Source organism: Scyliorhinus canicula, chromosome 25 (assembly GCF_902713615.1).
Source record: "Scyliorhinus canicula chromosome 25, sScyCan1.1, whole genome shotgun sequence".
Taxonomy (NCBI): Eukaryota; Metazoa; Chordata; class Chondrichthyes; order Carcharhiniformes; family Scyliorhinidae; genus Scyliorhinus; species Scyliorhinus canicula.
The window spans coordinates 497704-513616 of record NC_052170.1 but is presented as its reverse complement, the minus strand read 5'-3'; the positions used below and the strand labels follow the sequence as shown (position 1 = coordinate 513616).

Sequence of the window (15913 nt, the reverse complement as noted above, 5' to 3'; positions counted from 1 at the left end):
TTCGATGGGGCTTGTCACAAGGACCTAGTTTGTGAGCTCTTGGGTTTGTTGATGAGTTGATAACATGGTGTAAATTTCAATAATCAGAGGGTTGAAGAGAGAGGTTGGTTAGTGGTTGTTTTGTGCAGGGTTATTAGCACATGGATACACACCCCTCTGCACTGCTACAGGGCTGGATATGGAACTCTGTCATGGTAACAGGGAAGAATTCTTCTGAAATAATTATAAAATAGCACATGAAGGGTGTAGGGAGATAGCAGGTGGATGGGACTAATTGGGTGGTTGTGACGAGTTGTTTAGGAGTTGCGTTCAGGATCTTTATCTAGTTTCTGGCCTCGAATCCCTCCTGTTTCAGCTTCCTCCAACTCCTCTGGAGCTGTCGTCTCAGCTGGCTGGTCCACTCTGGTCTGACACATACCCTTCCTTAGCATTTGGGTCACTGCTGCGTTTGGGCAATACCCAGGTGTGGATAGATTCTGCTTGTGTTAAAAGGAGACTTTAAATTCCTGCTCGAGACTGGCAGGGGAGCATTTGAACGTTGGGCAAGGCTCAGGAAGGCTGTGCTGGGGAGGAAGTGGTGAAAAGATGTGAGCTGCACCAACATTGTTTTTTTTCCCCTGACTGGTGCAACCTGTTCCCTGTGTTGTGTTGCTTTGAAATCATATCCTGGGGGATTGGATTAAGCAATGGAGACAGATGCTGTGTAAATGGTTGCATTGCGGTTCGCAGGGCCTGACCTAGGTATGAAATGAAAATCGCTTATTGTCACGAGTAGGCTTCAAATGAAGTTACTGTGAAAAGCCCCTAGTCGCCACATTTCGGCACCTGTTCGGGGAGGCTGATACGGGAATCGAACCGTGCTGCTGGCCTGCCTTGGTCTGCTTTCAAAGCCAGCGATGTAGCCCTGTGCTAAACAGATATGAAGGGAGTGAGATCTTGTGCTGCGGAGTGCAGTGGGCGAAGGTGTTTAGCACTGATGTACAGGGTGAGGAGGCGGCTTTGCCAATGGCAGTGGGTTTAGCGTTATGACTGGGCTGGTTTAGAGCGGCTGGTGGAGCTAGGGAAGAGAGTTAGTGATGCAGGGGTAGGGTAGGAAGGGGTTGGAGGGACAGGGGAGGGATTTTGCCAGTAGGGGGAAGGGGCAGGAAGGTGTCAGCAGTGGGCTGAGGAAGGATTGGTGGCAGTCAGATTCCTCCAGCATTGTGAACATCCATTACTCATCAGAAAAGAGGGTTGTGGCTTTTGTGGTAACATTGTGATTGGGCAACAACAACTTTGGCCAATATGATAACATTGAGAAACCGGTTGGTTATATAATATCCATTGATGAATACATCTGTGTTAAAATTTGTACAGGGCTCAAAGTTACTCTATCCAGGACTTCACTCTCTTTCCCCCCGCTCCCACCTCCCAAATCTACACTCGGCTCCTCCCCACAACATTCAGCTTCTACTGTCGGAGAAAAACGTTCTGCTCAAGTCGGCTTCCTGATTGCTCTCTCTCTCTCTCTATTGGGTGTTTGAAACGCTGATTGCTCTCTCTCTCTCTCTCTCCCGCTCTATTGGGTGTTTGAAACGCTGATTGCTCTCTCTCTCTCTCTCTATTGGGTGTTTGAAACGCTGATTGCTCTCTCTCTCTATTGGGTGTTTGAAACGCTGATTGCTCTCTCTCTCTCCCACTCTCTCTCTCTCTCTCCCTCTCTCTCTCTATTGGGTGTTTGAAACGTTGATTGCTCTCTCTCTCTCTCTATTGGGTGTTTGAAACGCTGATTGCTCTCTATTGGGTGTTTGAAACGCTGATTGCTCTCTCTCTCTCTCTATATTGGGTGTTTGAAACGCTGATTGCTCGCTCTCTCTCTATTGGGTGTTTGAAACGCTGATTGCTCTCTCTCTCTCCCCCCCTCTCTATTGGGTGTTTGAAACGCTGATTGCTCTCTCTCTCTATTGAGTGTTTGAAACGCTGATTGCTCTCTCTCTCTATTGAGTGTTTGAAACGCTGATTGCGCTCTCTCTCTCTCTATTGGGTGTTTGAAACGCTGATTGCTCTCTCTCTCTCTATTGGGCGTTTGAAACGCTGATTGCTCTCTCTCTCTCTCTATTGAGTGTTTGAAACGCTGATTGCGCTCTCTCTCTATTGGGTGTTTGAAACGCTGATTGCTCTCTCTCTCTCCCTCTATTGGGTGTTTGAAGCGTTGATTGCGCTCTCTCTCTCTATTGGGTGTTTGAAATGCTGATTGCTCTCTCCCCCCCTCTCTATTGGGTGTTTGAAATGCTGATTGCTCTCTCCCCCCCTCTCTATTGGGTGTTTGAAATGCTGATTGCTCTCTCTTCCTCTCTCTCTTTTCAGGGATTTCCTTCCTCGTGGCTCTGGAATCGTTACTCGCCGACCGCTCGTACTGCAGCTCATCAATGCAAAAACAGGTCAGTGTGTCCCCGGCTGCTTCCGGGACCGCAGTTTGCGTGACTGGTAACTAGTTGTTTACGGTCTAGTTGGGCCTCATGAACAGAGCACCCAACACCGTGCTCCTCTTAACACTGTGCTCTGCTTCACTTGAACTGTTTGTTAAATTCTTTCATAAGGTGGAGGTCAAGTCAATATTTATTGCCCATCTCTAATTGAACAGCCATTTCAGGGACTTTGAGTTAACCACGTTGCTGTGGGTCTGGAGTCCCATGCAGGTCAGATCAGGTAAGGACGGCAGATTTCCTCTCCTGCTGGACATTAGTTAACAAGACGAGTTTTTAAAACAATCAAAGTTTCATAGTCACCATTACTGAGACTGAATTGCAGAATTTCTTTGACAAATTATTTGCATCCAAGTAACACCAGCTGCCCTGGTGAATTTGAGCCCATGTCCCTCGGGCCTTAGCCTGGGCCTCTGGAGTATTAGAGTGACATTGCTCCCACCCCACTGCCTTCCACAGGTGTGTCTGCTGAAATCAGAGGAACAGGAGCAGCAGTGAGTTGTTCAGCTGCTTGAGCCCGCTCTGCAATTCAGTCAGGTCACAGCTGACTCGATTGTGGCCTTAACTTCTGCTTTTCTACCTTTACCATCCATTCTTCCCCAAACTGGCAATAGGTGGGGAGACATTATGTCTGCTCGTAAGAGGAGCAAGAACAAGAGGACAAAGATTTAAAATGATTAGCAGATGTGATGTGAGAGAGAACTCTTTTAACATGAGTGGCTGGGGTCTGAAATGCACTATCTGGAAGTGTGGTGGAGGCAAGTTCAGTCGAAGCAATCAAGAGGGCGTTGGATGATTACTTTAATAGAAGCAATGTGCAGCGGTATGGAGGGAAAGGCAGGAGAATAATGATGCTCCTTTAGAGTGCTGGTGCAGACACTGGGCCAAATGTCAATTTTATGCTATCATCCAGGCTCTCTGGAATGCCATCTAACTTCATATTATCTGAAAATTTGGACTTCTGACTTTCTATGCCATAGTCCAAGTCATTAATGAATAATGTGAATAATAATCGCTTATTGTCAAAAGTTGGCCTCAATGAAGTTACTGTGAAAAGCTCCTAGTCGCCACATTCCAGCGCCTGTTCAGGGAGGCCACACGGGAATTGAACCCGCGCTGCTGGCCTTGTTCTGCACTACAAGCCAGCTATTTAGCCCACTGTGCTAAACCAGTCCCGAATTAGGGCCTCAACACAGATCCCTGTGGTACACCACTAGTCACCTCCTGCCAATGAGAGTAATTACCCATTATCCCCACTCTCTGTTGCCTGCCACTCAACCAATTTCCCAAGCAGGTCAATACTTTGCCCTCAGCTCCTTGGGCTTCCACCTTAGTTAACAGTCTCTTACGTGGGACTGTATCAAATGCCTTCTGGAAGTCCATATAAAAAGCATCCATGGACATTCGCTGTCCAGTACCTTAATCATCTCTTCAAAAAATTCAATAAGATTAGTCAGGCATGACCTTCCCTTCACTCATCCTAACGTTAATTTGGCTGATCGACTAACATTTTCTGAGGTGTTCATTGATTATAGACTCCAGCAATTTCCCCAGCACCAATGTTAGGCGAACAGGTCTCTAATTCTCTGGTTCCCCCTTTCACCCGTCTTAAACAGTAGAATGACAAGTATAATTTTCCAATCCAGAGGGACTACTCCTGAACTTTCATTGAATGCGCTGGTCATTGTGGGAGCAACAAATCTTTCCTGGGCCACTCCTTTCCTGGGCGGGCAACTGATGGAAATGGATGTGGTCACCGGCCCAGCCATTTCATCGAAACTGGTTACTGTATCGCCTTAAAACCCTCAAAGATAATGCTCAAAACCTATACTGGGGAAATGTTCCGTTGAGGGGCCGTATCGATGCAAATGTGCAGCTAAACAGACAGACCGCAGACTTGTCCCTGCCCATCGTTACAGGTAACTGTCCAGCCCTAATGGGGAGAACCTGGCTGGAGAGAATCGAGTTAAACTGGACCGAGGTGAATCTCGTGTCAGAGTCTGAAACAGGCCCAACCAAAAAGCCTAAAGGAACAGAAAGTAGCAGCTGCTGAAGAGCTTAAACATCGGTGTGGCCGAGGCTCAGGCCGGCAGAGCTGGGATGAAGGTTCAGCATTACTGTAACAAACGTGGTTCATGATCGAGGAACGAAGATGAAGAGCTGATGGAAGATGCATCTGAAGTAGAACGGGTCGAGAGCTTCAAGTTTTTAGGTGTACAGATCACCAACAGCCTGTCCTGGTCTCCCCATGCCAACACTATAGTTAAGAAAGCCCACCAACGACTCTACTTTCTCAGAAGACTAAGGAAATTTGGCATGTCAGCTACGACCCTCACCAACTTCTACAGATGCACCATAGAAAGCATCATTTCTGGTTGTATCACAGCTTGGTATGGAACCTGCTCTGCCCAAGACCGCAGGAAACTACAAAAGGTTGTGAATGTAGCCCAGTCCATCACGCAAACCAGCCTCCCATCCATTGACTCTGTCTATAATTCCCGCTACCTCAGAAAGGCAGCCAGCATAATTAAGGACCCCACGCATCCCGGACATATTCTCCTCCACCTTCTTCCGTCAGGAAAAAGATACCAAAGTTTGAGGTCACGTACCAACCAACTGAAGAACAGCTTCTTCCCTACTGCCATCAGACTTTTGAAGGACCTACCTCGTATTAAGTTGATCTTTTCTCTGCACCTTGCTATAACTGTAACATTATATTCTGCAGTCTCTCCTTCCTTCCCTATGTACGGTATGCATTGTTTGTACAGCATGCAAGAAACAATACTTTTCACTGTATACTAATATATGTGACAATAATAAATCAAATCAGATGAATGCTTTGACAAAACTGAAGGTGAACAGTATGCTGAAAAATTCTGTGAGGGTGACCGGAATGTATTTATGAGCTCCCTTTACGAATTCTGAACCGGAGGAACAAGAAATTGAGGCGCATCTCGAAATGCCCGACCCGAAGGAAACTCTCGCACCCATTGGAAGGAACATTCGGTTTGGGAAACGAGCTGCTGACTTGATTCATGCATCAATGGTCGACAAGAATAAAAAGATCGCTGATCGTAAACAACAGCAACAACAGCTAGCACAGAAACTCCTGAAGGATGTTTGGACGTGAGTTGCTCCAGATGAGTAAATACAAGAGTTTGAGCTGCTCAGAGTGCAATCTGCAACACCAATATTCCTTTCCTCAATCGCCCTGTACGGCACCATCTGATATCCAATCAACTTCCAACAGAAGAGGAATTACTGGAACCTGACTTTGCTCAACAACCCAACACTAAAGGCTAAATTTGGTCTGTTGTTAAAGGGTGGGAACCCTTTTGGAAATCCTCAGGAGCAATAGCTTGAACTTGACAGTCTAGAAGTTGCATTCCAGAAAAGAGGACAATCCAACAGCCTGGGGCAAGAACTAGCATCTGAAGTGAAAGCTGTGAAAAAGCAATCACATTGGGTTTTGTGAGGAGACAATAGGGCTGAACGCCGTGTTGTTCAGAAAGGTCAGGAAGTATTGGCAAGGAACTGCAGCACCAGCGAGCAGTGGATACCTGCCAATGTCTTGGCACAGACTGGACTGGTGTCCTACACTGTTCAAACTCGGGACCGTGTAGTGTGGACCAATTGCACTGATCAACCTTTAGCAGCTAGAACTTGGAGTCAACCGAGAGTCAGCAGCAAACTGTGGCAAGTGAAGACCTAGACATTCCCGAGAGCCTGACGATGCCTGAAATAACTATGGAAGACAGTAACCCAGCACACAGGGAAGAAGGGTGGCCTTGCTATGGAGGGAGTGCAGCAGATGTTTACCAGGCTGATTCCTGGAATGGCAGGACTGTCCTATGAGGAGAGACTTCACAACTCACCAATGTGTGCGCTAAGGGTGAAATTTTCTTATGAAGCAGAGTGGACGGGATTTTGATATTTTTTTGAACGGCTGTAATCCTTTTTTACCTGAAGGGTCCTTAATAGTATTAAGAGTGTACATTTTACTAGGGCCCTGACTACACCTGTGTAATGGTTTGCTTTCTCTTCCAGAGCATGCTGAGTTTCTGCACTGCAAAGGGAAGAAATTTACTGATTTTGATGAGGTTCGGCAGGAGATTGAAGCTGAGACGGACAGAGTGACTGGGAGCAATAGAGGGATCTCGTCAATTCCTATCAACCTGAGGGTTCATTCTCCACATGGTGAGTGGAGTCTCCAAACTGCTTCGCCAGATCGAGGCCATGAAGATTATTTGAGACCTTGGGGAATAGGAGTGGTGTTTGTAAGCTGTGATTGGCTCTGTATTTATTGTGCTGTCACTAACTTAACTCCACACAAGGGGAGGTGTAATCAATAGAAGTACAGTAAGCCCCGAGGGATCTGCATCAACAGATCTGACCGCTGTAACTAAGCTGCGCTCTGGAGTCCCAGTGACTGTAGCCTTGATGGTTCGGGTCTTGTCCTTTGGATTCGGTGCGTGACCTGGTCCCAGCTCCATCACCAATGCACAGCTTTTCGAGGCCCACACAGCTGCTTACAGCTGCTGAGCAAGAAACGCTCTTTGAATTATGTTCATTCCACACGAGGATAAGGACACGATCAGTATTTTGCAGGAATGTTTTTCCTTGCTTTGTTTGGCATTTCTGCGATTATTGGTCCTAATTCAGTCTCGTCACTTTTTTTTTCTCACTAGTTCTAAATCTGACATTGATTGATTTACCGGGAATCACCAAGGTGCCGGTTGGTGATCAGCCAGCTGATATCGAGTACCAGATCAAAGAAATGATCATGCAGTTCATCAGCAAAGAGAACTGCCTCATCCTGGCTGTTACCCCAGCAAACTCTGACCTCGCCAACTCCGATGCACTCAAGATTGCCAAGGAGGTTGACCCACAAGGTAAGAAGTCTGTTTGGTGTCTCTGGTTCCAATGTGCCTGCTCCCACAGAATAGCGAACGGAATTTGTTAGGCAGTCATCACTTCTGGGGAAGGTGCTGTTGTATGTGTAATGGGGCAAAGTTTAGAGGACATGTGCGAGGTAGGTTTTTTTTACACAGAGGGTGGTGAGTGCCTGGAACGCGTTGCCAGGGGGGGTTGTGGAAGCAGATACATTAATGCATTCAAAAGGCATCTTGACAAACACACGGACAGGATGGGTATAGAGGGATACGGCACAAGGAAGTGCTGAGAGTTTTGGCCAAGGTTGGTATCTGACCAGTACAGGCTTGGAGGGCCGAAGGGCCTGTTCCTGTGCTGTATTGTTCTTTGCAGGTCTGCACGTTTTACAGTATAATATAATCACACCCAGATTTATGCAGTGTCTGTCTCCCCTGAGCAAAAACTAAACGTGTTGGGTGAAGTTGAAAGTTCTAACAGAGGGAGAGACTGATCTGGTCCTCGGAAATATGCTACAGTTTATTTCTCTTGTGACGTGTGGCTAGATTAGTTGGGAGCAACTCAACAAGTATCCTGAGGCTGCAGCCACTTAGTGAAGGCTGACTGGTGACTTCTGTGTCCTTGCTATGACTTTATCTGAGGTTCTACATGTGGTTATTGATTGCAAAACTGGAAATGATGTTTGAACCTGTGTTGGAGGTGCTTTTTAACATTGGATTATAGTTGCACAGAGGGTTAATTGTTTGCATTTTTAACATTGATTCCTGGGCCTGATCACATTTATTTTTGTGTGGATAATTTCTCTAAAGCTCTCGTGTCTGCACAGGTTTGAGGGTCATTGGTGTGATCACAAAGTTGGATCTGATGGATGAAGGGACTGATGCCCGGGATATACTGGAAAACCGGCTCCTGCCTCTCCGCAGGGGTAAGTCCAGCACAGATCATTAGGCCAGTGCCAGTGTTATATGCTCCACACAATCCTCTGCCTGCTTGCTGGCCCTCCTAACCCCATCAGCCTGACCTTCTGTTCATTTCACCTTAGTGTACTTCCCCTTATTTATCTGCTCCTGTGGTAACAAGTTCCGCTTTCTGATCTTCCTCCTGAACTCTTTAGTGGATTTATTAGTGACTGTAATACCTGGTCCTGACCACCAGTGAAAACAACTCTACATTTACTCAATCAATCCTCATCACAATCTTAAACACTTCGATCAGTCTTCTCGATTGTATAGAAATTCTTCTCAATTCTTTCTCATAACCATAATCTCTCCATTCTTGTAAATCTTTTTTGCACCTTCTCGTGTGTCTCAGGAAGCAAATTATAAACATCCTTCTCCGTGTGTCACTGATATTTACCAAAAGTTGTGAGATGGAACAGAACTTGCCAATGGCTGAGTAGGGAGATGTGTTACTGAAGCTTTTCATCCGGCACCATCAGGACAAACACAAGAATACCAAATTTCCAACTCCTCTTGGGCGCTGGTCAATCAACTCTCATCGAGGTGTTGCTGTGGAGAAAGCAACGGGGAACTATCGTCTCCCCAAGCTCCCGGCTAATTTTTAAAAGTGGCGTAGTGGTACTGTCACTACACCAATATTCCAGGGATCCAGAATAATGCTCCGGGACCTGGGTTCGAATCCCACCACAGGTGGCGAAATTTGAATTGAATAAAAATCCCGATGTTAATGATGACGTGAAACCAATGTCGGTTATGGTAAAAGCCCATCTGGTTCCCTAATGATTGTTAGAGAAGGAAACATGCCACCCTTTCTGGTCTACATGTGACTCTAGACCCACAGCAATGTGGTTGACTCTGAACCACCCTCCGAAATTGCCGAGTGATACACTCAGTTCAAGGGCAATTAGGGATGGCCAACAAATGCTGGCCCAGCCCATTGACGTCCACATCCCATCAAAGAATTAAAAAATAAATAACTGCACAGCATTGCTTGAAAGCAAGTTACAAAACTGTTTATTGTACTTGGTTATGAGTAACAATCTGCTTTGTGATGTATCAGATGGATTCATCTTTTTTTAAAAAAAATAATTTTTATTGAAACTTTTACAAAATATAAACATCTCAACTCTATTAACAAAACAACCGCGGTAACACCCCAAGAACAATACCCACCCAACTTCAAAAGCAACTACAAACAAAAGAGAAAAAAACAAACGAACACCCAAACAACAAAAGGGAAAGAGAGAACTCCCGCCACATCCCACAAACCCATGTACACAGTTCTCCCTCCCCCGATCCAACCCCCCCCCCCCCCCCCCCCCCCCACCCCCCACCCCGGGTTGCTGCTGCTGTCGGCCTATTTCCCTATCGTTCCGCCAGGAAGTCCAGGAAAGGCTGCCACCGCCTAAAGAACCCCTGTACTGATCTCCTCAGGGCAAATTTCACCTTCTCCAATTTGATAAACCCCGCCATATCACTGATCCAGGCCGGGGGCCTCGCATCCTTCCATTGGAGCAAGATCCTCCGCCGGGCTACTAGGGACGCAAAGGCCAGAACACCAGCCTCTTTCGCCTCCTGCACTCCCGGCTCCACTGCAACCCCAAAAATTGCGAGTCCCCAGCCTGGCTTGACCCTGGATCCCACCACCCTCGACACTGTCCTTGCTACCCCCTTCCAAAGCTCCCCCAGCGCTGGGCACGCCCAAAACATATGGGCGTGGTTCGCTGGGCTCCCCGAGCACCTAGCACACCTGTGCTCACCCCCGAAAAACCTACTCATCCTTGTCCCAGTCATGTGGACCCTATGCAGCACCTTGAACTGTATGAGGCTAAACCTCGCACAGGAAGAGGAGGAATTCACTCTCTCCAGGGCATCCGCCCACGTCCCCTCCTCAATCTCCTCACCCAGCTCCTCTTCCCATTTACCCTTCAGTTCCTCCACCGAGGCCTCGTCTACCTCCTGCATTACCCGGTATATGTCCGAAATCCTTCCTCCTCCAACCCACACCCCCGAGAGCAACCGATCCCGCACCCCTCGTGGGGGCAGCAAGGGGAACCCCTCCACCTGCTGCCTGGCACGATGGGATTCATCCTTAAGGCTCATTACATCTGCACATGTATGGGCTGCTGAAGAGACACATGATTGATCAAAGAATCATAGAATTTACAGTGTAGGAAGAGGCCATTCAGTCCATCGGGTCTGCACCGGCCCTTGGAAAGAGCACCCCACTTAAGGCCACACCTCCAGCTTATCGCCGTAATCCCACCTAACCTTTTTTTGGACACTAAGGGCAATTTATCACAACCAATCCGTCGAACCTGCACATCTTTGGATCGTGGGAGGAAACCGGAGCACCCGGAAGAAACCCACGCTGACATGGAGAGAACGTGCAGACTCCGCACAGACAGTCGCCCAAGCCGGGAACTGAACCTGGAACCCTGGAGCTGTGAAGCAACTGTGCTAACCGCTGTGCTACTGGGCCGCCCCATGATGTCCCATTACACCCTAATTTATCAAATACTGGTTCTGCACAGCATGAACTCGCCAAATGATTTGAGTTATTGCAACCAGTTCTTAGTTTTCCACGTACACAGTGAATGATACCATCACCTTCACAAACAAAAATCCAACCCTCATATCGATACAACGCCTTGTCTTGTGCTTGTTTGACATTGCCCGTTTATTCATGAGTGAGCCGCTAAAGGAAGCCATCAACATTAATGTGGCTTTGTTCTATCGCAGCAATATTGACACGCTGATATTTGCTGAATCTGTATCCATTGAACTTAGGAACGTAGCAACTCATTTAGTTGAGTTTAGTTTTAATGACACCATATTTGTCCAAAGAGGTGGTGTAGCCATGGGATCCCCTCTAGATCCAGCGCTCACTAATATTTTAATTGTTTCCAAGAGCAATGTGCTTTTGATGGAATGAGCCCCAACCTCCTACGTTTCTGATATGGAGACGATATGTTTGAAATCTGTGTATCTGCAGCCACATGTAAGGATTTCCTTACAGATGCCACCCCACGCTCCGATTTACTTTTGGGCCAGCCTAAAACACACCATTTTTTCAACGTGCTGGTCGAGAAATCCACTAATGGGTTCTCCGCCCCCTGTACTGTATTCTGCGAGCCTACCATCACCAGTTGATATCCACTGTGGGATTTGTGCTCCACACGTTATAGAATTGGCCCTCTCAGTAATGGTGCAAATAGAGCTCTAGGTCACCTTGCGAGCTTTTGAATGTTTGATGCTGGTAATGAGTGCCTGAAATAGGAAGTGTTTCACTCCTCAATGCCAGCAATCTGTATTTGGTGATCGCAAATACTGAGAACGGTTTTAACTCGGATGGCTGCCTGTTAACCATATCAAGGCTGTTCTTGTATTCCATTCCACGCAGGCTACATCGGTGTGGTGAACAGGAGTCAGAAGGATATTGATGGCAAGAAGGATATTCGTGCAGCCCTGGCGGCTGAGAGGAAGTTTTTCCTGTCTCACCCCTCGTACCGGCACATGGCTGAACGGATGGGCACCCCACACCTGCAGAAGATGCTGAATCAGGTGAGGGCCGGGGCGTAGCTGTGCCTTTCCCGGTGCATGTGCTCGTGTTTGGGGGGGGGGGGGGGGGGGGGGGGGGGGGGCTGGTGCTGAAAACACTCATCTGTTACTGGTACATCACCACTTAAATGAATAATCTTTCTGCCTCAAAGGTGCTGGCTGTGTGTGTGCTGGGATAAAGTTCCATAGTGAGCACCTTGCTCAAAGGCCCAGGCTTGCATTATAAGTCTGGACAATGACAACGTTCTTTACCAAATATTTTTGGTGTAGCTGATCCCCACACCAGCAATGTCCTGCCAGTTACTGAATAATGACCGGGTGCTGGGACCCTGCCTTCTGTTTCTGTGTACCTCACTGACTTGACCATGCTGATGCTACACTGGCATCTCGTTTCCAGAACTAAGCCTTCATTAATTTGTAGTTGGAGCCGGCGAACGGCCAATGTTTGAACCCTGCTCTTGGCCTTGCTGAGTTTGTGTCCTGAAGCTGGTGGATCTATAATTGGTCACTGCTGTGGGGACGAAGCCACACCTGGTAGAATAGTGTTGTTGGCACGCTGTGGGTGAGGGAGGGCGTTGTTCTCTGCGTTTCATTGGGGGTGAGCATGCAGAGTGGTCACCGGTGAGCAGTATGGGCAGGTGCATCGGACAAAGGGGCAGTAGATGCCAAGACTGACCCACCTGTGCAGCTGAAGCACATGCGGGCCTCACGGTAGCATGGTGGTTAGCATCAATGCTTCACAGCTCCAGGGTCCCAGGTTCGATTCCCGGCTGGGTCACTGTCTGTGCGGAGTCTGCACGTCCTCCCCCTGTGTGCGTGGGTTTCCTCTGGGTGCTCCGGTTTCCTCCCACAGTCCAAAGATGTGCGGGTTAGGTGGATTGGCCATGCTAAATTGCCCGTAGTGTAAGGTTAATGGGGGGATTGTTGGGTTACGGGTATACGGGTTACGTGGGTTTAAGTAGGGTGATCATTGCTCGGTACAACATTGAGGGCCGAAGGGCCTGTTCTGTGCTGTACTGTTCTATGTTCTATGTTCTAGTGCAAACTTCCAATTTTTGCTGCTGAAGTTTGTTTCACTACTTTATTTTATTTGTAACGCAGCAATTGACAAACCACATCCGTGAAACCTTGCCTGCATTGAGGAACAAGCTACAGAGTCAGATGCTGTCACTGGAGAAGGAGGTTGAGGAATATAAAAACTTTCGACCAGATGACCCCACCAGGAAAACCAAAGCACTCCTCCAGTAAGTGGAGCCAACGTGGGCTGGGGGCGCATGGAGCTTAGTATTGAAGTGCAGTCAGTCACTGTGTGGTTTCCCTGTGTCACCTATCTTGTGTGTCTGTCCCCTCCTCTATTGTCTGTGTATTGACTCTTTTGGGAAATCGTGAGCAACTCCAATTGTTAGGTGATCAAGATTGACTTTGATGCTTGAATGAATATTATTAAAATCCCGGACCACATCCCATTTTGCCTGGATAGCAGACAAGAACCCCAATACTTTTAATTTGTAAAGCATGCTCCAGGAGTGATTTCCATGTGCAGTTAGGGGCATGGTATATTAAAACAAACTTTATTAACATGTTAAACTACCTTAACATCACAGAGATACAGCTTATAATTAGCACTTAACAATGCTTAACAATAAAATAAAAAGAAACAATTTAACTTCTAGCTGATACCTTCTCTATCTCCAATCAAGCAAAACCCATCACAGGTCAAAAACCACATATAAATAAAGTTAGCGGTGGTGCACTGGTTAGCACTGCTGCCTCATGGCACCAAGGACCCGGGCTTGACCCCAACCCTGGGTCACTGTCTGTGTGGAGGTTTCACATGCTCCTCATGTCTGCATGGGTTTCACCCCCACAACCCAAAATGTGCAGGGCAGGTGGATTGGTCACACTAAAGTGACCCTTAATTAGAAACAAAATTTAAAAGTTAGCAAATACAGGGTTACTTACTGTCCTCTGGATAAAGAATTGTTTTATAAGACTGCTTGAAGAGAGAGAGAGATCCTTGTGTGTAAACAGCCTGCAGATCCTTATCTGTCAGATTAACACTGAATCTGACAGTCTTCCGCCAAAAGCTGGTGTTCAGCTCGCAGCTTCCAAAAACTACCACAACTGCCTGCTACAGACCTGGTTCCTCCATTAATGACATCATCTTTATCCCACTCCCATCCTACCACCAACTTAAATTTAAGTGTAATGTCTGTAATTATCTACTTGGAAATAATAAAATCCCAATCCACCTCTCTTTGTAAACATAAACATGGTTTGAAAGAATGATTATCTCACTTTTACGACATCTTAATTGCACCACAAAGTCGGTCTATCTCTTAAACCAAGAATTAAAAAATAATATTTCTGCAGCAGATACTTACACAGCCTATCCCAGGCTTTTAAAACCATTCTTGCACCAGACACACACAATACAACACATTTGTCACAATATAGTTAATCAGCTGCACAGACTTGCCACTGTTCAGCTGATAAACACACTTTGCAGGTCACTTGGTAAATTTGAATGCCGTGTATCCATGATTGATTGATCTTCTCATTCCTGATGTACCCGTCCATCTCTATTGTGAGCTGGTAGCAGGAAGGTCAGAGGCACAATAGCTTCTTTGTGCCTCAGACCGTTGTTTCTATTTTGCATTGTTTCAGTTCAATGACAACTCTCGCCTCTGAATAGAGAGGTTGTCGGTTGAAGTCGAGAATCATCCAGACTACCGTGTGTTGACCTTTTTGGATAAGTCATTTGGTTGTGACCCTGTCTGCCTGTTGAGACGGGCATTGAGGATTCCATGGCACTGTTAGAGCGGCGAGTGTCCTGGTCAACATCCTCCCCGAACGCCTAACGCCACTGAGAATAGTTTGACAGCTTTATTAGTGTCTTGGAGTCAGTGCTGTTGAAAACTATCGTTTGATTTGCCTACATTTAATTCCTACATTTGCAAGTGATTGAGATGGTTGTGTGCAGTATGTGTGGGAACAGAAGTCTCTCTTTCACTGCTCATGTTTTTGCTCTCAGGATGGTGCAGCAGTTCGGGGTGGATTTTGAGAAGCGAATTGAGGGTTCAGGTGACCAGGTGGACACGGTGGAACTGTCCGGAGGTGCAAGAATTAACCGCATCTTCCATGAACGATTCCCATTTGAGCTGGTGAAGGTACGGCACTGCTGGGGGAAGCTAATGGCTAGTTGAAGCATCCTCGACCAATCTTGTCCTGATTCTGAATTTTCCCTCTGTCCCTTTATCTCTATCACAGTTGCTCAGCATTGTAATTGTGACGTATTCTCTGTACAGATGGAGTTTGATGAGAAGGAGCTTCGAAGAGAGATCAGCTACGCAATCAAAAACATCCATGGTGTCAGGCAAGTATTGTTAGACACACACAAACTAGCCAGAATTAAACTCACACTTTGGTGTGGGGCTAGAGAGAAAGCAAAAGGAATAGACACTGCACAGCAGGAGAGTCCAGACCTGAATGGTCCAGTGCCCTGTCCACACTGAATGGCCCAGTGCCCTGTCCCCACACAATGGCCCAGTGTCCTGTCCACACTGACTGGCCCAGTGCCCTGTCCACACTGAATGGTCCAGTATCCTGTCCACACTGACTGGTCCAGTGTCCTGTCCCCACACTGAATGGCCCAGTGCCCTGTCCACACTGAATGGCCCAGTGCCCTGTCCACACTGAATGGCCCAGTGCCCTGTCCACACTGAATGGTCCAGTGCCCTGTCCCCACACTGAATGGCCCAGTGCCCTGTCCCCACACTGAATGGCCCAGTGCCCTGTCCCCACACTGAATGGCCCAGTGCCCTGTCCACACACTGAATGGTCCAGTGCCCTGTCCACACTGAATGGCCCAGTGCCCTGTCCACACTGAATGGTCCAGTGCCCTGTCCACACTGAATGGTCCAGTGCCCTGTCCCCACTGAATGGTCCAGTGCCCTGTCCCCACACTGAATGGCCCAGTGCCCTGTCCCCACACTGACTGGCCCAGTGCCCTGTCCACACTGACTGGCCCAGTGCCCT

The 15913-nt window shown here is 47.4% G+C and overlaps 1 protein-coding gene across 1 annotated transcript; it reads left to right on the top strand.

Annotated features, from left to right (window-relative positions):
• Positions 1-2326: 2326 nt before the first annotated feature.
• On the top strand, positions 2327-15913 carry LOC119956993 (dynamin-2-like; the record flags this gene model as incomplete). The annotated part of the gene is made up of 8 exons (XM_038784577.1): positions 2327-2420; positions 6513-6662; positions 7154-7357; positions 8182-8280; positions 11718-11878; positions 12977-13119; positions 14910-15045; positions 15184-15913. Coding segments are annotated over 8 exons (1194 nt in total), but the record flags the coding sequence as incomplete, so codon positions are not given.